Source organism: Hyperolius riggenbachi, chromosome 6, assembly GCF_040937935.1.
Source record: "Hyperolius riggenbachi isolate aHypRig1 chromosome 6, aHypRig1.pri, whole genome shotgun sequence".
NCBI classification, from domain to species: Eukaryota; Metazoa; Chordata; class Amphibia; order Anura; family Hyperoliidae; genus Hyperolius; species Hyperolius riggenbachi.
The window spans coordinates 135854672-135875225 of NC_090651.1; the positions used below are offsets into that span (position 1 = coordinate 135854672).

General features: G+C 45.1%; 1 protein-coding gene across 1 annotated transcript in view; it reads left to right on the plus strand.

The window, feature by feature from the left end:
• Window positions 1–20554, plus strand: part of LOC137522555 (putative ferric-chelate reductase 1) — a 62266-nt gene that overhangs the window by 34819 nt on the left and 6893 nt on the right. The window contains exons 2-4 of the mRNA XM_068242634.1: window positions 3786–3998; window positions 5199–5329; window positions 11801–11889. Of these exons, the coding sequence (XP_068098735.1) occupies window positions 3797–3998; window positions 5199–5329; window positions 11801–11889 (422 nt within the window). The 5' untranslated portion in view covers window positions 3786–3796. The remainder of the gene's footprint in view (window positions 1–3785; window positions 3999–5198; window positions 5330–11800; window positions 11890–20554) is intronic.

A 20554-nucleotide genomic window follows, 5' to 3' on the forward strand; every position in this document is an offset into this window, starting at 1 on the left:
TGCCCCGCCTTCAGTCTCCGAGCGTCTCGGGAGACTGTTAGACGGCGTTATCGCCGTCTATATACATGTACAGCGCTGCGATCGGCTGCATCGCTGTACTGGGGACAGCCGTGTGACACGGCTGTCCCCCTGGGGGACAAGAGAGCGATCGGCTCTCATAGGCAGAAGCCTATGACAGCCGATCGCCATGATTGGCCGGCTGGAGGGAGGGAGGAAGGGAGGGATAAAATTTAAAGGAATAGCAATTTTTATTAAAAAAAAAAACAACTAAAAGATTTGTAAAAAAAAAAAATCACAGGGGGAGCGATCAGACCCCACCAACAGAGAGCTCTGTTGGTGGGGAGAAAAGGGAGGGATAATCACTTGTGTGCTGTGTTGTGCGGCCCTGCAGCTTGGCCTTAAAGCTGCAGTGGCCAATTTCACTAAAAATGGCCTGGTCACTAGGGGGGTTTAGCACTGCAGTCATCAAGAGGTTAAGTGGAAATTAATATGGGGGTGTCCTCACTTAGGACACACCATAAGGATGTAATTTCAGTGGAGTTGATGAAATAATTCCTGCTTGCATAGATATTTCATACAAATTGAGTGCTGCTTGGAATGAACCAATGAAATACACTTTCTTTCCAATTTCATTAACCCTGATCCCATTGAGACTCCCTACTGATTATGGATTGTGGTGTTCAGTGGCCCTGAGAGTTTATAGTTCTCTACGCATTGCTATTTCAGGAAGGATGCAAAGGTCTCTGAGTAAATCAGATCTTCTCCCAGTGGGCCTAATTCACGTAGCGCCAATAGCATAGCAACACTCACGTTACCCATGTACAGTGAGTCACGCTAATTGCGCAAGGGGCGGTACTCTGTTGGCATTATTACCAGAGATATTACCATGAGCTGCTTGAGCCCAGCAGTTTTACCCGTGCTGCTTGAATCAGGTCCCTGAGAGGAGGGACCCTTTTACTGCTTGGTAGTTAGGGCTTGGGATTTATAACAAAATTGCTTTGTAACTAAGCTAAAGTAGCAACAGGACATGATACAAGCATATTCTGATTAGTTTTTAATCTTCTAAGATTATGAAATGCGGGAGTAAATTTTAGTTTGTTGAATCCTGCAGATGAACTTTGAGATGTATTTTCTGGTTAAGCCTGTTACATTAATCCCTATGTAACAAGAGAAGTGTTGCTGAAATTCTGTTTACTAGAAGGCAACTCCTTTAATCACTAGTGTGGTGATATATGTGGTGGTGATGATGTGTATGGTAATATGCAGAACATGGGTACCGTTTTTTTATTAGTATCTAAGGTAGCCTCCATCTTGTGTGTCTGCTTCAAATGTGTGGGGCTATGAAATATTGTAGTGTCGCCTGGAAATAGTACATTTGCATATGAAGGTGAACTCTTGTGAACAATAGAGCAGGAACTGCTAAAGTGACTTGCTAGCTTAGGGCAAGGAAATGGCTCATTAGGCCACTAGCGGTCATGTCCTCACCTTTGATCTACTGTGAAATACTGTCTCAGATGTGTACTATTGTCACTTGGCTCAAAGAAGCTGCTAATGTGATTGTCGGTATGTCAATGAAACTACATTTGCATTCAGTTCCTCTGGATACAGGTAATTAGGTAACAACCCTCTATTCTGTCCTGGATTTTGCATTGCTTTGAACTTTGTGTATATGTAAACAAGCCAAAATACAATCCAGACTAAATGACCCTGGACAGTTGGAAGCTAACACAGGAACATTTGAAGCTTACATATGACAGCCTGCTGGAAGTGTGTGAAGTGTTTTGAAGTCTGTGTATAAACAGGAAAAGCTTTGAAGTTGCATAACCAGCAAGCCAGTCACACCTGAGGAAATTGGACTATTCCTGGATCTGGACATTTGCGTGGCCCCGGGCCACGAATCTGGCTATAAATCCTCAGCTAGGAAGACTTAGAGTTGTAGTTCTTTGGATATGGCAACACGCTAGGACTATCCTGGTTCCTGACCAGAACTGCATTCTCCTCGCAACAATGCTCAGATCGATAAGCTGGTAACGTTTATCCCATTTTATTTTATGAAAACTGTCTTGTGTATCTTTGTAACTTTTATTTTGTAATTTTTACTTTGTTTTTTTGTAAATCTTGTGTATATATTATTTTCTGCATTGTTCCACTTTTTTCTGGAACATTAAATCGTTAGTTAATAAGTTTGACTTCTGCTGTACTAAGCCAATGCTCATAGCCTAGAGAGACTGCAGTGTAATTTACGTTACAAATTCAGTGCCTGATTGTGCCTTGCTACTGTACGATTGTAGCGTGTGTGTGTGTGTGTGTGTGTGTGTGTGTGTGTGTGTGTGTGTGTGTGCGTGCGTGTGCGTGTGTGTCTGGCATTCCCGTATTCGGCCTAAAGCGCAAAGCTGACCCGAATACGAAAGCGTGGACTGCGTACAGATCACTCGACAGCAGAGTGGGAATCATGGAAGTGTCTAGCAGTATCTAGTGGTGGCAGTGAGAAGTGCTTTGAGGAGCGACAGCCTTGTTGTAGCTTGAATAACGCTGCTTCCCTCTCAATCTGGTCAAACTCACAGTCGGGAACCGTATCTGCAGGCTTGCCGCAGGGCCGGTTCCTGACAACTAGATGACGTAAGTTTCGAGCCATGTATAATACTTTCAGTTGTCTGCAAAGTTGTGAACAAAATGTTAAAACTTTGGCCCTTATTCAATTCAATTTCTCCAAAGTTTTCTCCTAGGAGATAATTCAACTTTTGTTTAAAATAACTTCTCAGCACTCTGCAGCTAAAAAAAGTACCAAAAAGTAGGTGAAAAAGTACTGTCAAAATTATTCAGAGAATTTTCTTGCTTGGGGTTGGGTTAAAAGGTATTTTATTGATCAGGTGAATCGACTAGGAGAAAAAGTGAATCAGATTGGGCACCTTTCTTCAGTAATTATGATTGGTAATGATAAATGAGTATGTAGGTAAATGTTTTATTATTATTCTTGGTACGTCACAAACACTGCAGGACTAAAGTTGAGGTAAAGGTGCCCACTAATGGTACAAGCAATCAGATAAATATGATCGAAAATAGGGGGTGCAGTATGTATGCAGTAGGTGTGAACTGAACTAGGTGTCGCCAGCAGAGGGGTGACACCAAACTAAGTGAGAGTGGAACAAGACTATGTAAATACTGCCCAGGCTAGTTTGTCTGATGTACTTCTCCCACCTGCTCTTCTCACTTCTGGCTGCTCCGTGCTGAGCTGATAATGGAGTTCAGAGTCCACCAGGGGCATTTTGTGATCACCTTAACATCCCCCTATTCACCCTTCAGTAAACAGTGTTCCACCATGGCCCCTGCTGTGTAATAGCAGCAGCAGAGTGCACTCACCTGTCCAGCCAGTAAGCTCCTTGCTGTCTCTATCCTGTCTTCATCCTCACTGGGGCCATTTTCCATGACCTGGCAGTATGTGCGTACTCAAATACTGGGTCACAGAGAGGGAGTGGGAGTAGGGGGGTTAGACAGCTCGGGGGCACTTGCCCTGCTGCGATGCTTCAGAAGATGCCCCTGCACCCTTAGATTTCACCTGGTTTACAAAAAACATTCTAGTTTTCCTCCTCTAAACCTATGTGCATCTTATGAAGCGAAAAATAAAGTAAATAAGCTCCATGCACTTTTAGACTTCAGGCTCTGCTGTTCTTTCCTGTTTATTTATTGCTTATGTCAAGGTTTCTTTGTTACACAAAATGACTAATTCATATTCCTCCATATATGTATATGGTATATACTGTATCTGTGTGTATTACATTTTTCAGATTACCAGGAAATGGATATCTCATCAACTTATGGCTTTGTCCTTCTGATCACTTGTTGTTTATTTGGCTTAATCAATGCCTACGGAAATGGAAGAGTTGAGTCGGCTTGCTCTACAATGCTTCCCCAACATGGCGCCAATGCACAGACATCAACTGCTCCCTACACCCTGGTCCTTTCTAAAACTACCTACAGTGCTAATGAACAAATCACAGGTAACATTGTTAAAATGAAAGTTAAACATTCATGGAATGTGTTGGAGTGCCAATGATTAACATTAATAACTAAACATGCTTCTTAAACCAAACCTGCTATATGAAAAATGGTAAAACACTGATATTTATTTGAAAGACACCTTCTCATTTAACACAAATTTTACCACCTGAACTGTGCTCAAAACTGAAGTCTTCTACTTACTTACTTTTCCAGCCCACCATAGTACGTGCGGTCTCTTGGTGTCCTCTGGGTCCCCTCCGTTTTACCACTGGCGGTTCAATAAGATGTGCGACTGAAAGTTCAGTTGCCCCAACTGCAATTGCACTTCCAAGACTGAGATTATTCTGCGCAAGTGTGGTTCTCAAAAAAATGAATCGCGCATGCAGGATAGAGAAGGTTGCACAGATGGGACTGTGCATGCTCAGTTGGCGCAACTGGAGTTCCAGTCGCACATCTTACGGAACCGCCAGCTTGAGAAGTGAGGGGACCCCTTGGACTACAGGGGGCTGGAAGAGGACCCAGGTAAGTAAAAGTCTATGGTCTGAAACACAGTGCAGGTGTGCTTTAAGCGACATCTCGTGTCTGCAGCCCTCTGATTGGCACGTTCTCCTATTTCCCACTCCATACCTCTGCATTGTTCCTTCTTCACCCTCCATAGAATTAGAACATGTCACTGCAGGCTAGTGACAAGTCTGTACAGCATCAGGCTCCAACCTGTCACCTGAGGGATCAAGTTCCGATTCCTGCGGGTGACATAAATTGAAAGTGTGTACAAGGCTTGTCTTTCTTAACAATTTACACAGCACGTGGTTTGCAGATAACAAGATAAAAAAATCTGTAATGCTGGGAATACACCATGCTTTTTTTCCAGCAGATAGATGGTTCGATAGATCATTTCCGGCATGTCCGATCTCCCCTTCGGTCGTTTTACAGCTTGATTTCTCATAGAAGCGAATGGAAGAAGATAAGAGAAATGAGCAGAAGATATGAGAATTGAGTGGAGAATCGAGCGGAAAAAATGCATTGTGTATGCCAGCATAACAAACATCCAGCCTCTACAGATTAGAACAGTGGTAGCAAATCCAAGGCTAACTAAGATGATTCAGTCAAGACTAAAAGAAGATGTACTATGTCTATATAAATTAATACAATTGTCCAATAAATTACTTTACAGGTTTTTATATTGTTTCAATTTTCAGTGACTTTAAAAGGAAGTTCTCAGTTTGAAGGCGTTTTCATGCAGGCTCGTTCAGGAAGTTCAGCAACTCCTCTGGGAACCTTTACGGTCACTGGGAGTGATTTACAGACCCTGACTTGTACCTCTGCTGCGGTAAGTATGAAGAATCATAGTAAATTTTTTCAACTTTAAAAATGCGAATTCCTTCATTTTCAGTTAAAAGTTTAAAATGCAAATTCCCAAGTCATTTCTACTGTTTGCCACCTGCATAAGGTAAATCTAGTATACAGGTAGTCCCCGGTTAACGAACGAGGTAGGGACTGTAGGTTTGTTCTTAACCTGAACCTGTTCTTAAGTCAGAACAATTTGCCATCTCTGTCCCCTGTACTTTCTCTGTGCCTCCAGTGTCCCCCTTTGTGTCACCTCTGCCCCCTGTAGCTGCTTATATAAGTTTAAAAGCGATTTTTTTTTTTGAATTTTTTTAAAATCAATTTTCTCAAAAAAACAATTTGGACCAAAGTCCAAATTGAAAAAAAAAAGTTGACTTGTTCCCACAGAATCACAGGATCTAGGCCATTAGTATCGATGGGTCGTTTGTAAATCAGGGACTACCTTTATTTGAAGAAATACTGCAGTCACATAGCATTCAAATACCCTGTGCTGTGTGTTTTATGACCTCAAGAAAGCTTCTTTCAGGGAGAGTCCTTCATCCTCTATAATTCCCCACAATCTCTTGTCTTTGCCTCCCCCCCCCCCCCCCCCATCAACTGCTGCAGTTTTTACTTAGTCATATGCTAGATACACACGAGATAAAAAATCTTTGGAAAATAAAAGATCAAAGACCAAATTTACCACCCTCCATGTAGTACGAGAGCATACCTACACAGTCTATTCTCAAGCGGAGTACACCCATCAGGTAAATATCTTTGCAAACGGATTTCCTTGTTCTACTTCTCAGACAGCACACCTCTCTTGCCTTGCTGGCCATGCCAGGTCTAGTCCGTGTGGCTGGTACGGACTTAACGAAATCCAAAAAGAAGTGATGACCACCACTGGCCTTGTCTTAAAGAGAATCTGTATTGTTAAAATCGCACAAAAGTAAACATACTAGTGCGTTAGGGGGCATCTCCTATTACCCTCTGACACCATTTCGCCGCTCCTCGCCGCATTAAAAGTGGTTAAAAACAGTTTTAAAAAGTTTGTTTATAAACAAACAAAATGGCCACCAAAACAGGAAGTAGGTTGATGTACAGTATGTCCACACATAGAAAATACATCCATACACAAGCAGGCTGTATACAGCCTACCTTTTGAATCTCAAGAGATCATTTGTGTGTTTCTTTCCCCCTGTTCTCATGCACTGAAGTTTCAGGCTGCTTGTTTCTTCCTGCAAACAGCTTTGCCCTTGTCTGTAATTCTTCAGTATGTGAAAGCCCAGTCAGCTCAGAGGAAGATTTATCCAGCTTGTAAAAGATAAGAGAGAAGCTGCTCTAATCTAAATAATACACAGGCAGTGTGCAGAGAGAGGCCTGGAAGGGGAAGTTCATAGCAGAACCACAACACTGAAGAACTTGGCAGCCTTCCAGACACAGGCCAACAAGTCTGACAGGGGAAAGATACATTGATTTATTACAGAGACAGTGATAGTATAAAGTGTTGCAGTAAGCCAGAACACATTAGAATAGCTTTTTGAACTTGTAGGATGATAAAAAACAGGATGCAATTTTTGTTACGGAGTCTCTTTAAAAAGCAGGATTTTATTCATTTGCACATCCGTGAACAAAATATAGCTGTAAACATCTGAAGACCTCAAGGATGTAGTTATAGCTCCAAGTGCTATCACTTGACAAAGAACAGTGTATCAGTTCGAAACAGCGTCCGTTTTGTGGGCAGATCTGGCTACAATGAGGACATAACCTACTTCGGGACGGTGTCCTCGATTGCTTATATGCAGCAAAGAGCTTTATATACTTGGAGCTATAACTACATCCTTGAGGTCTTCGGATGTTTACAGCCATGTTTTGTTCACGGATGTGCAAGTGAATTAAATCCTTCTTTTTAAGACAAGGCCAGTGCTGGTCATAACTTCTTTTTGGATATCTTTACAAACGGAGGAATTTATCTGTCACATAGGTTTGAAATTGTCAGGGAGGTTTGAAAGACTGATCTTTCTAAAGATGCAGTACACACGCAAAAGATCAGTTCCTGCAAAATCATCTGGAGATCTCATACAACCTTGTTTAATGGACAATCATCTGCAGACCAGATTCACCAGATCGGATCTGAAAGATTGACAGATAAATATCTTTCAACAGTATATCCCAAACAGCAGCAATGGCCTCAAAACACCGCACCAGTCTGAGTAATGGTAATCACAAACTTTATTATATCACTTTGCATGTCACTAAAAACATCTAAAAACCATAATATGTAATGGCGGGGAAGGGCTATCAATATAAACCACCCTAAATTAGATCACACCATCATGGACCATGCATAATAATAGACACCTGGAGGACTCATATAAAGTGCTATAACAGTTGTGCAAAACATATTAAATACATAGGCCTCGATTCATCAACACTTAGCAAATTTGTTAACAACAGTTTGGTAAAATACCAAATTTGTTAACTTCATTTCAGGATTCATCAAAGTTATCTACAGCTGTTAGCGAACATTCGGTAACGATTCGCTAAAACGGAATAAAGTGCAATTCATGAAAAAGAAAGTGGGCGTGGTTTAGCGTTACATTTAGGATTAGTTATCTCCTTCACTGCTCTGTCGTTATTCCTGTCAGATCATTGCTGACAGAGAAGATGGAGCCATTTGAAGTGGTTATGTATCAGCTGAGAGTGATTCAAAGGCGCAGAAGGGCAAGAATAAGGTCTGCAACCATATAAATTTGTAAGAGAATAGATTTATTTGCTATAACACGACATCTGCATTTCTCTTGAATCATCTTATAAGAGAACACAGGCAGTGTCAGGGTTAACTAATTTGCTAGCTGCACTATAATTTTTTTTAGAAAAGGCTCCTATCAAATTGTGGGATTGTCCCAACCACTTTCAGAATCCTGGTCCAGGTGTAAAGCCCTATTCAGAATGTTGCTACGTAGTGCTCAAAGGACTGCCTTTTACCCACAATTCCATGGGAATCTTATGGCCTTGTGTTAAAGTACCACTGTAAAATGGAAATATGGACACGTTACCGAATGGTTACCGAATTGTTATCGAATTCACACCGAATGAGGAAAAACCTTGATGAATACAACTAGAAATCGCTAAACTTCGAATTCGGTAATTTAACAAACTGGAAAAAGTTATCTCAAAGAGAATGATGAATCGAGGCCAATAGTATGAAAAATACCAAATTCAGCTCCAAGTAGGAGTACACTAAGAAAGCACTGTAGCAGGTAGTAAAAGTGCTAAATGGAAGATAAGACTTTCAAAAAAGTGCAACAGAGCTTAAATACAATAAATAAGTGTATGAGATTCATATAGAACACAGTGAATAGTGTGCAAAACGCAATAGGGATATCAGCAAAGTGATAGCGCTGTACAATAAGAAAAGGCCACAGCATCCAAGAAAGTGTGTGAAAGATTGCCCAGAGTGAGCAGTGTCAGAGAACAGAATAAAGGAGCCACCGCACATGTGAAAGAGTCCTACCCAGGGAAGGATGGTTAGCCACATATCCCCGCTGTCTCGATTCACCAAAGAGCTAAAGAACTCCCTCCACTGCTGCTGTTTTATACACACAGAATTTGCGCCAGGATGGGACCAGAGTGGGCGAGGTCGCATGACGTAGCATGGCCATGCTACTCGCCGCCATCGCACTGGGTTGCTATGTAACCCAGCTGCAGCTCCCAGACCTACTGATTAGGCGAAAAAGATAAATATTTTTTCATCTGGATCTTTTGAGGTCTATTGTGAACTTTTTTACAAAGATTATCTGCAGATTTATCTTTGATCTTTCACTTTTCAAAGATTTAGGTCATGTGTACCTAGCTTTAGTAATCAAAATCTGTTGGCCCACATACTACATGGAGGTGGTAAAATTTGGTCTTTGATCTTTCATTTCCCAAAGACTTTTGTCTCATGTGCGTACTTTGCTTTAGGTGTTTATGTACTGTAAATCACCCCAAACAATCATACTCACTCAGGGGATCAGAACATGCTGAAGATAAACTAAATGGCAATTCTTTCTTTTTACATTTTTAGAGTATACATGCAAAGACCAAGTTGTGCAGCATATAAAGCTTGTTAGGAGCACCTGATAACTTCCAGAGAGAGACAAAAACACAGAGACATCTGGGGCCCTGTGCAATGCCTGAACTTGCCAGCTTTGAGGGCTGTCCAAATTCAATTTTATCAGCCAGCCAGGCATTAAAGAATTTTCTTGGATGATTTAATCGTCCAACCAGTTATTTTCCCCTATGCAAATGCTGGTATTGCAAGCCAACATAGGCAACAACTTTTCACCAGCTCAGGGCAAGTGAAAAGTTCATATCACCTCTGTCCTGCTGGCTTATTTAGGCATCTGGGAGCCTCTTTAGTGGAGACCCCAGATGCCCATGCTTTCAATACCTATTTAGTGTAAAAAAAAAAAACAGGAGTGTAAACTGACCAGTGGCTTTTAACGGCAGGAGGCTTTGCTGGAGCTCCCTGAACAGATAGCCGTAGAGCCGGCATGAAGAAGGAGCTGTGCGAGTCGACGTGTGTCCCAGCAGCACATGGCAGAAGCGAGACGGGAGGTCCCAGCAGCAAACAGGGCCAAATTTGTGAGCAGGCCAAATAGACCCGTGAAAGAAAAACAGGAACACAAAAGAGGAGGAGCGCTCCGTAGTGTGATAACATTTAATCAGTCAAAAATGCGCAATACAAACGCACCTATTATGAAGGGATTCATGTTGAGATATACCGTATACACTCGAGTACAAGCCGACTTTTTGGGACAAAAAAAAGTTGCCCAAAAGTGGGGGTGTCGGCTTATACGCTAGTCACTGTCACATTGTATAAGTGGCTGTATGTACTGTTCCCCCCCCCCCCCCCATCACGTGTGCCACTGCAGGGGTCATGGAGATGTCAGACGAGGTAAAGAGCAATCCCCAGCGAGATCCACAAAGAGGAGAGTGAAGGAAGCCTGCTCCACTGTGAGCAACATTGCAAATGCCGGGAGCAATTCATACCACTCTGCTAGGACGAGAAAGAGAGACACAGTCATCACTCTAAAACTGCCTGGTACATACCACGCAGCTCTGTCGAGGGAGGGTAGAAAGTACGCACACAGCCACTCCACATTTCTGCTTATCTCCAGAGAGGCACACAGGGGTGACAGTGTGCCCGGAGCACTCAGATACTGCTCAGTCCTATCGGGGGAGGGGAAGAGGTGACGGTTCACACACAGCAACAATTTTTCTTATCTCCAGGGAGGCACTTAGGGGTGACAGTATGCCAGGAGCTCTGCTCTGCTCTGCCGGGGTAGGGAGGGGGACCGATGGAACATCCACTGCACCTGTACTGCCCTTGATCAATGTGAAGGCGCCATCCTGTCTGATCAATACTACCGATCAATTTTAGGTAACATTTGATGGATTGAACATGTTGATGCAACAGATTTTTGCCCAGATCTGCCAGGAATTTACTACTTTCTGCCACATGTAACACTGCTCATCAACCTATGCCTAACACTAACTTCTCAATCATTTTTGCCAGTTTTTTTTTTTTTGGGGGGGGGGGTAAAAGTTGGGGGGGTCGGCTTATACTCGAGTATGTACAGTATATGCTTGTTTTTATCATCTTTGTAGTAAGCACATTTTTAACTGATTAAAGAAAACCTGAGAGGGATAAAATAAAAAAAAATATTTATACATACCTGGGGCTTCCTCCAGCCGCCTTCAGGCTAATCAGTTCCTGGCCATTCTCCTCCACCACCACCTGGATCTCTCACTATGGGTCGCGGTATTTCAGCCAGTCGGGGAGCAATGTGAATGCACGGCCTGGCAGCACGCGCTGTCACACACCTGTCGCCAGGAGCATTCTGCACCTGTGCAGTACTGCTGCACAGGTGCAGAATGCTCCCAGCCGCTGGAACGCGATGGGTTAGCGTGCACAGCCAGACTGCACCTGCACCCACTGGCCGAATTTCCGGGAACAATTTTCGCTGCTGACCTCTAGATCAGTGGCTGCCCACAGCAGGGATGTGAGAGGAGAGCGATGTGACGTGTATTTCAAATACAGGATGTGACATCACTCCTCACTTCCTGTGTTTGAAGTATACAGCTTGTCACCGCACATCGCTCTCCTCTCTTTTCCCTGCTGCGAGCCACCACTGATCTAGAGATCTGTAGTATGCAGGCAGCCAGCGGACATAAAGGGACAGCACTGCAGAGGGAGACCCGCTCCGTGTGACGAGTGGATGGGTCACAGCCAGCGTGGATTGGTATGTGCAATGGTAAGTATGCAGGAATCTCTCGGAAAATTAACTCAGTGATGGAAGGGGGGGGGGACATTTGGCTACCTAAACTAATGTGAAGGGGAGCATCTGGACACCTATGCTATGGGGGAACATCTGGCTAACTATACTCTACTTTTAGGAAGCATTTAATCTGCACCTTTGATTTGCAGAGTGCAGTGAGTCATACATCTTCCAACTTAAAATCAAGTGTCACAACGACATGGGTCGCTCCAAACATTAATTCAGATGTACAGATAAGGTAAGATTCTATTTAAATGCTTGGTAGTGTACTTTTAACTAAATGTGCTTAAAATAATTGAAATGACTCCCTGATCCATAAAGCAATAAACTTACATTATTTATTTTACATCCTTTTTCAAATGGAGGCAAGTCAACCCCAGTATGTACAATATAACCAGTTGGGACTGGTTCATATATTAATGGCGATTGGCAAAGCACAAGTGCGGTTTTACCCTATGATGATGTGCCCACATGTGCTATGGCATGTAACTGCCATAGCACATGCAACTGCCATAGCACCAACTCTAACAGTGCACACACATGTGTACACACATGATCCAAATAGGATTGGACTGTACCATTTCTTTGTAGTATGAGAGCTTACCTACATAATCTGTCCCTAGTATTCAAAATCTGTTGCCTCTCATACTACTATACATGGAGGAGATAAAACTGGCCCATCAAAATTTGACCTGTCACTGAGAATACTTAAAGGATTCCCAAGCTGAATATTGAAGGCGCAAATTAGCCATACATAGGCGAGGGCATGTATGCTGAACCTTTGACCCAGAGGTAGTATCTCTGCATATGCGCAATCTGTCAGTTCTGAATGCCGTGTCTGCGGTCTCTGTTCTCACATGGCAGCATGTGACAGGAGCGTCCACACCGATGTGTATGCTAGAACAAATACTGCAGTCACAGCATTAAGATCTGACATATGGTGCATGAGCACAGCTACTACCTCCAGGTCAAAGGTCAGCAACTTACTAAAGTTACTCCTGCTACTACAGCGAAACAAAGCCTCTTAGGAGTAATCTGAATCAAGGGTAAGGCTCAGCATACATGCCCACACCTAGGTATGGCCTCATTTTTGCGTACTTAGACCTCAATTACCTAAGCTCATCTCCTGTCTTTAATAATGTTTCTGAGCTATTTCTAGTGTTATCACCATGGTAATAAGGCATGTAGTATTCACTAAACCATTTACCTCAGGCAAACCTTAAGTTAACTCTTCTGTCTTTAAGTTAAGGTGAGATCTCTAAAGTTAACTATCCAATCCTTAAAATTACTACAGAATTCTAAAGTTAAAGACAGGCCCTATATACTGCATGTGAAAATAACTACAGAGGTGATAACTTAAGGGCTGAAGTGATAAGATAACTCTCTCACTGTGAAAACTTATCTCTACACCTTAATAAGACAAGCTTCTTTAGTGAATCAACACTGAAAATACCAATCAATGTATGGTGGTAAGTATTCTCTTGCCTTATTATCACCAGCATGATCTTAGTGAATTGAGACCTCAAGTACGCCGCTGGTGAGCTGGGCACAGGGTGAGCCGACTGACAGCTCACCATGCTGCCTCTCAAATCCGAGTCATTTCAACTCAGAAGGAGACGTAATGCGGGTTCTGCCAATAGCCAGAACCCCGCATTACCCAAACATGCCCCACGCACTAAAGCATTATTGCTATCATAGAGCCTAGTTTTGGCACTCAGAGCCTTGTGCCAAAATACCTGCTTCATCATTTTCTCCCTCACTATTCAGCTCAGTATCCATTAATAATAATTTTGAAACTAGGGTTGTATAATCAGCGCTATTAACCCATTTTTTTAACATGTCTTCCGCTAATAAAAATATTTTAAATAACAAAATTAGACCTGTGTATGCACCCGAATTTCCTAACCTTTTAGCAATCCTCAATATCACCAAGGTGAGGGTTGCAGTCTTTTGCCATCTAATAGACCATGCTTGTAAAATACTCAGTCAGAATTTTCCAGGTCACTTATGCTCTTCACACACAATGTTCTTCATGATAGCGGTATTGCCTACCCAGTTTCCCGTTCCCACATACCTCACATCATTCTTGAATTCACGCGGACTACCTGGCATTGGATAAAATTTTCGGCCAAAGCAGCCCATTTATTTAACCAAAACATAGTTAAATATATATACTTTAATACAAAAATAACTCTCAACATCAAAACATATATTAACTCTGAGCACTGAGGTAAGGGGTCCGGAGGCACCACCTGAAAAAACATGAGACCCAAAAGTGGCGATGCAGCCTTGCTCCGGCCCCCGCCGCGTTCTCCGGCTCAGGGACAACTGCACACCCCCTTAAACGACATTTCCGCTGAACCGTCTCTTCTCGTAGGATTATCCCGCGACAATCCTCCACTGAATAGCACCGACCTCCGGAACCCCTTTTTCCTCCACCACAAGCGGGTGTGAAACCTCATACCCGCGAGGCCCCCAACCTCAGGGCTCGCTGGATCCCGTCCTCTATGCCTGAGGCCCATAAATCGGTCCCTATGTCCGTAAGATGCACACCATCCCTTTTTAAGAACAAATGGGTCTCCTCCTCTAACTCAAAATGCCTAATTGCCAAACCCCCATTCTTGATAAAATATTTTGCCACTTCTTTATTCAACTTCACTCTAGCCCTATTAATTTTTATAACTGATCTGGCCAACTTCCATGAAGCCCTAGCCACCACATCAGACCAGACTAAGATCACGTCTGGAAACAACGATTTGATCCGCATAAAATCAAACTTGACATCTTTTACAATCGCCCGTGTGGATCTGGAAGCTAAGTCATTCCCCCCAACATGGAGTACTAATATATCCGGGGCCCTGTCCAATTTCGAATACCTATGCAATTCCGGCATGACCCTGGACCACACCATGCCTGGGAAACCGAGCCAACGAATACAGACCTGCTCCCTAGGGAAGCCGAGCTGCCGACCTTCAGGCCTTACATCGGCTCTCTTTGCTCCCCTGTGGACATAGGAGTGCCCGAAGATCCACACCAAGATCCGTGAACCTGCAACATACAAACAAAAATCTAACAGCATGGGCTCCCATTGTACCTAAAATTTTAACAAACTAAATGTGGTCTAACATATGATTTATAACGGGAGGAGTTCCAGCGGCCTATTTTCCGTATAATGTCTTCACTAAGTCCCCACCTGGAAGCCTCGGTGGCGGCACCTATTCTAAATGAGTGGGAGGCAAACTCGTCTACCGGGAGCCCGAGACGACCCAAGCATTTTCTAAAAATAGAGATGAATTGAAATCTGGATAAGGAGGTACCGTCTCTGTGAGCCAAAAATTGTGGAGCCCCCAAAGGCCTTGCGGCCCCAAAGGCTTCCACAGCTCTGCAAGGGCAAAGCTGACAGTTCGTCCGAAAAAGGGAGATGGACCTTCCTTTCCCTGCTCGATCCGTTTTTGAGTGCCGCAGACGAATAACGACTGAATCGTTACGGACACTAACGTCCGTGGCGAGGATGCCTCCCACTTTTGACCTACTACTACTAACCAGCTCACCAATTCTGAATGCCCCAAAGAAGGCTAAAATGAACCCTGTCCTGAACAAACTTACCTCGTACTCCGACGAACAGACCCCTTCCAACACCCGCACCAACTTCTCTAACAGCTCAAAAGACACCGGTCGCCTTGAGTCCCTAAACACCACCCCTGCCCTAAAACCCTTCACCGCCTGCCGGACTCTAAAGTCCTTTGTAGCATCCTGCAAACCTCTAATCTTAAACCAAAAAGCTAACGCAGAAAGCTTTTTGGACATAGTTGATGCCGAAACACCTTCCGAAAAACATTTTCCCACGAAATACAGCAGCAAACCAAGCCTGTCGTCATGCGATCGACAGCCGCCCACTTGGGTCATCAAAGCGTCCCACGTGCCCCATACACACGTGTACGCTGCCCATGACGATGCAGACAGGGATTGCTTGATCAAATCAGAGACTGTCCGAAAGGAATTTTCCACACTGACGATGGGCAGTCCGCCCCACTCTCGTCCGCCGAAGGAGCAGCCGCCCCGGAACCTGGCCCACTGGAATTGAGAGAGGGCGTCAGCGATAACATTGTCAACCCCAGGCAAATGCACAGCAATAATATGCGTATTTAAACGCAAACAATCCAACACTAACTGCCTCATCAAACTAATTACTGGTGGGGATGATGCCGAAAAATTATTAATTGCCATCACCACCCCCATGTTGTCACAGTTGATCCTGATGGTTCTGTTGGCCAATGTCTGTCCCCATAACCGAAACGCCACCACGACCGGAAATAATTCTAACAGAACCAGGTTTGATGTAAAACCTGCAACCATCCAGGACTCGTCCCAGGCGAAAGCACACCAGCATCCTGCCAGAAATGCCCCAAACCCGATCGAACCCGACGCATCCGTGAACAGTTGCAGGTCATTGTTACTCACCGTCTGTTGAATCCTCAAAGGTTTCCTGTTAAATTCCTCCAAAAATCTGGCCCACACCTGAAGGTCACCCTTTAATTCTGCCGACAAACGAATGCGGTGGTGCGGCGACGACTTTCCCGCTGTTGCCAGTGACAATCTCCTGAAAAATATACGCCCCATGGGCATAATTCTGCAGGCGAAATTCAATTTCCCGAGCAACGATTGTAACTCCCGTAACGTAATTTTTTTGGCTTTCAACGCAGCTTTAATCACGGCCGCCAGGTCCTCAACCTTGTCTTGAGGCAACCGGCATTCCATGGCCACCGTATCAATGGTGATGCCAAGAAATTTCAAAGACGTCACTGGGCCCTCCGTTTTGTCCTCCGCCAGAGGTACACCGAACCGCTCGCACACGTGTCTCATGGTGGCGAGGGCATAAGCACAATCCCTTGAATCTGCTGCACCCATGAACAAAAAATCATCCAAATAATGAATGATTGATTGCACACTTGACACCTCCCTCACCACCCATTCCAGGAAACCACTGAACTTCTCAAAATATGAACAAGAAATTGCACATCCCATTGGCAGACATCGGTCTACAAAGTATTCACCCTTCCAATAACATCCAAGTAAATGAAAGCTATTGGGATGCACTGGAAGCAGCCGAAAGGCAGCCTCAATGTCTGTTTTAGCCAGCCATGCGCCTCCCCCCAAACGCTTCACCCATCTCAAAGCCACATCAAATGAAGTATATACCACGGATGTATCCTGCGCAGAGAGGCCATCGTTAACCGATGATCCCCTCGGATAGGACAAGTGATGAATGAGCCTGAAGGAACCTGGTTCCTTCTTTGGTACAACGCCCAGCGGAGACACTATCAGGTTTTCCAGTGGACGATATGAGAAAGGGCCCGCGATACGGCCCGCTGCCAATTCCTTGTTCAGTTTTTGAGACACAACTCCAGGAAACTCGTGGGCCGACTTCAAATTCCTAACCGGACCCTCTGATGACAAAGCGCAACTGCTGGGAATAACAAAACCACTCTGAAAACCTGTCCTTAAAAATTCTGCCACCTCACCCTGCGGATACCTACCGAGGAACTGCTCCATCTCTTCCACTCTCACTGGCGTCGTCCCTCTTGTTTGCAGGCTCAGCTGTCTTACCCTTTTTTTGCCTATAGCACCTGGAAGCTGGATGCGTGCCGCCGCAGGCTGAACATTCGTGCTTGAACCGGCACGATTGTCCGAAACGACAAGACCCGTCGTTAAATTGCCAGCACACTCCTTTTCCCTTGCTGGCCAGCTGTCCTGCTGAACTGGAACCGCTGGCCTGCCCGTGAAAGGGCTGTGTCACTCTAGTCGGGATCATGAGGTGCATCCACAATTCGATGTCCTTATGATCCCACCGTAGATCCGGGCGAACCGCCATACTTTGGCGAAACTGCTCGTCATATCTGAGCCAAGCGTTTCCGCCGTATGAACGATACGCATCCCCAATCGCGTCCATGTACCCGAATAACGCCGAGCAGCACTCTGGCTGCCGCTCCCCGATTACGCTTGCCAATATACTGAACGCCTGAAACCAATTCTGAAACGTTCTCGGAATCAGCCTGTACCGCCGTTCCTCCTCCCTCTTTTTTTCGTCCGGCTTACCCTTGTCTAAGTTAAATTTTTCCAAAGGCAACAGGGAAGATATCTCGATATATTCCCCTTTCCAAATACGTTCTTTGACTTCCTGTTTTAAGTGTAACCCCAACTTACCCATAAAACAAACGTACAGCTCTCTGTTTGAAGCGTCCGAAAGGCGAACCAACTCCCTTCCCCCGGACGCCCCCTCAGTTTCATTACCAGATGTCTGTACCCCCACCCCCGGTTGCCCTGACGACCCCGCCTCAGCGGGTGCAACTGGCTCTGAGATAACAACGGTACCAGACGGAGCCGCACCCAGGAAGGCAGATGCAATCGGGGGGGGCCGGGGGTGAATTCGCCACCTGGGGAGGAGCAGACCAAGCTCCCACCGGTGGTACTGCCAAACTCGACATGGCCCTCAAACCTGCCCACAGAAAATCCAACGCTGAGGGGACCTGGGATGGTATCCCTGCCCCCCCACCCTGCCCTCCCCCAACAGACCCAAACAACAAATTGCTAAAAGGATTGGCATTATTGGCCTCACCTGGCTGCACCGGACGGGCGTCCTGGTCAGCCGTCGATCCGGATCCGCTGCCGCCATCTGTCTCTTCACCTTGCGAGGAATCGCCCTCTGACTGCTGCACGATGTCCTGAGCCTGGGTGCTGGGCTGCCCACCCTGGTCCTGGCGGCGCTGTTCCTGGCTGCTCCCACCTCTCTGGCTGCTGGTCTGGGTAGAAGCTCCTGCACTCCCCTTCTTGGTCCTCTGTCCAGACCTGGACTGCCTCTGCTGCTGCGTGCGGGCCGCCGCCGTGCCCTGGGAAGAAGCGGCGCCCGTTGCAGTACTGACCACCTGCTTGGCTTGCTTGGCCCTCCGCGAGGAGCGGCCATGCGCCGCTTTCGTTCTGCCATCCGCCGGCGGCGGCGCTGGGGAAGGAGACACCTGTCGCGCACCGCCAGTAGATCCTTTCTTTCCTTGCGAGCTCCTCCCGGCAGACCCCCCTGCGCTAGCATTTGCACGCTTGGCCGGGGGCGCCGGAGGGTCCGCCTGTGGACTCGCGTTGCTGCGCTGGGACCTTGGCCTCGCATCAGGGCTGAGCCGCTCCGGCGGCCTGGATTTACGCTTCGCCTGCACGGCCTCTGCCCGCTCTCCCTCTGGCTGCGCAGACGTGCTGGGGGCCATGGCGGCAAGCTGCACTTGCACCCACGTAGGTCCCCTAGCCACTGCTTCCTCCCGGATCCTTGAAACTAAATCCTCGAGTCCATCCATCCTTCGCACTCGAGGAGCAGCCAGCCAGCTTGATTCCTATCCTGCCGTCTGCTAAAAACTCCGCCTACCCCCGTCTATCTCCTACCCACGGTCAGCCCCTTCCTGCTCCTAAGCCCGGGAAGCTTCGCTCCTCCCTGCTCTATCCACTAACCACCCCTTCTTCTCCTGCCACCTGGACGGCACCCTATCATGCTGGGCCCTCCACATTCCACCCTGCTCCAGCTCCGGGCCCTTTTCTTTCTAGTCAACTCCAATCTGCCCAGTGTACCCAAATGTGCCTTTCCGTTGGGTCCACGGCTAGACTACTGTGTTGACTTTGGCAATGATTCACTATGCATCGGCAAGATTTTCATGTGCAGGTAATGCATGGCACTTTTACCGGTACTACTGCCTGAAGCTCACCATCCGTTAACCCATTTCGCGTCACATGCGTTACTGGGATAACGAGTGTTATACCACGTGTTACCATAGCAACATGTGCATTAACTTGATAGATGCATGTGGCACAAATGGGTTAAAGGGTAGTGCTTTCTCAGCATTAGTACCGGTGGTAACATTTTTGTGCACTCAGGACCTTTATCCCACACTGCTCAGCTTCACAAACATGCTAAGCGTGGTCCAGGATATCATAATAACACTGGAGATGGATGAACATCACAAAAGAACATTTGCAAACCTGCGAAAAAATTAGCAAGTCTATTGACTTTAACAGCAGGTAAACTTAACCGTTTCAGCCCCACAGTGTCAAAAACCTCATGCATCCCAGCAACGTTCACCTCCCATTCATTCGCCAATAACTTTATTGCTACTTATTACAATTAATTGATCTGTATCTTGTTTTTTCCGCCACTAATTAGGCTTTCTTTGGGTAGTACATTTTGCTAAGAATTATTTTTTTCTAAATCCATTTTAACAGGAAGATTAAGAAAGAAATGAAAAAAAATCATTATTTCTCAGTTTTTGGCCATTATAGTTTGAAATTAATATATGCTACCGTAATTAAAACTCATGTATTTTATTTGCCCATTTGTCCCGTTTACTACACCATGTAAATGATGTCCCTATCACGATTTATGGCGCCGATATTTTATTTAGAAGTAAAGGTGCATTTTTTCAATTTGCGTCCATCACTATTTATAAGCTTATAATTTAAAATAATATAATAACATACTCTCTTGACATGCATATTTAAAAAGTTCAGATCCTTGGGTAACTATTTATGTTGTTTTTGTTTTGTTTTTTATTGCATTTTTTTTTTTTTTTTTATAAAAAAATGTATTTGGGTAATTTTTGGTGTGGGAGGGAACCAGCTAATTTTACATGTAAAATAACATAATTGTTTAATAAAATATGTATGAGGGTGCAGTTTACAGTCAAAGTCCTGGATGCGAGATCGTTCGAATGGGTGATGTTTCCTGGGAGCAGAAATACAGCGCTCTCTGAATAGAAAGCTTCAGTATTTCTCCAGGGGACTTAGATCGGTGAATGGGAATTATATTCCCAATCACTGATCGGGGGGCTAGCGGCGGGTGGCGAGAGCGCGTGCGGGAGCGCGACCGATTG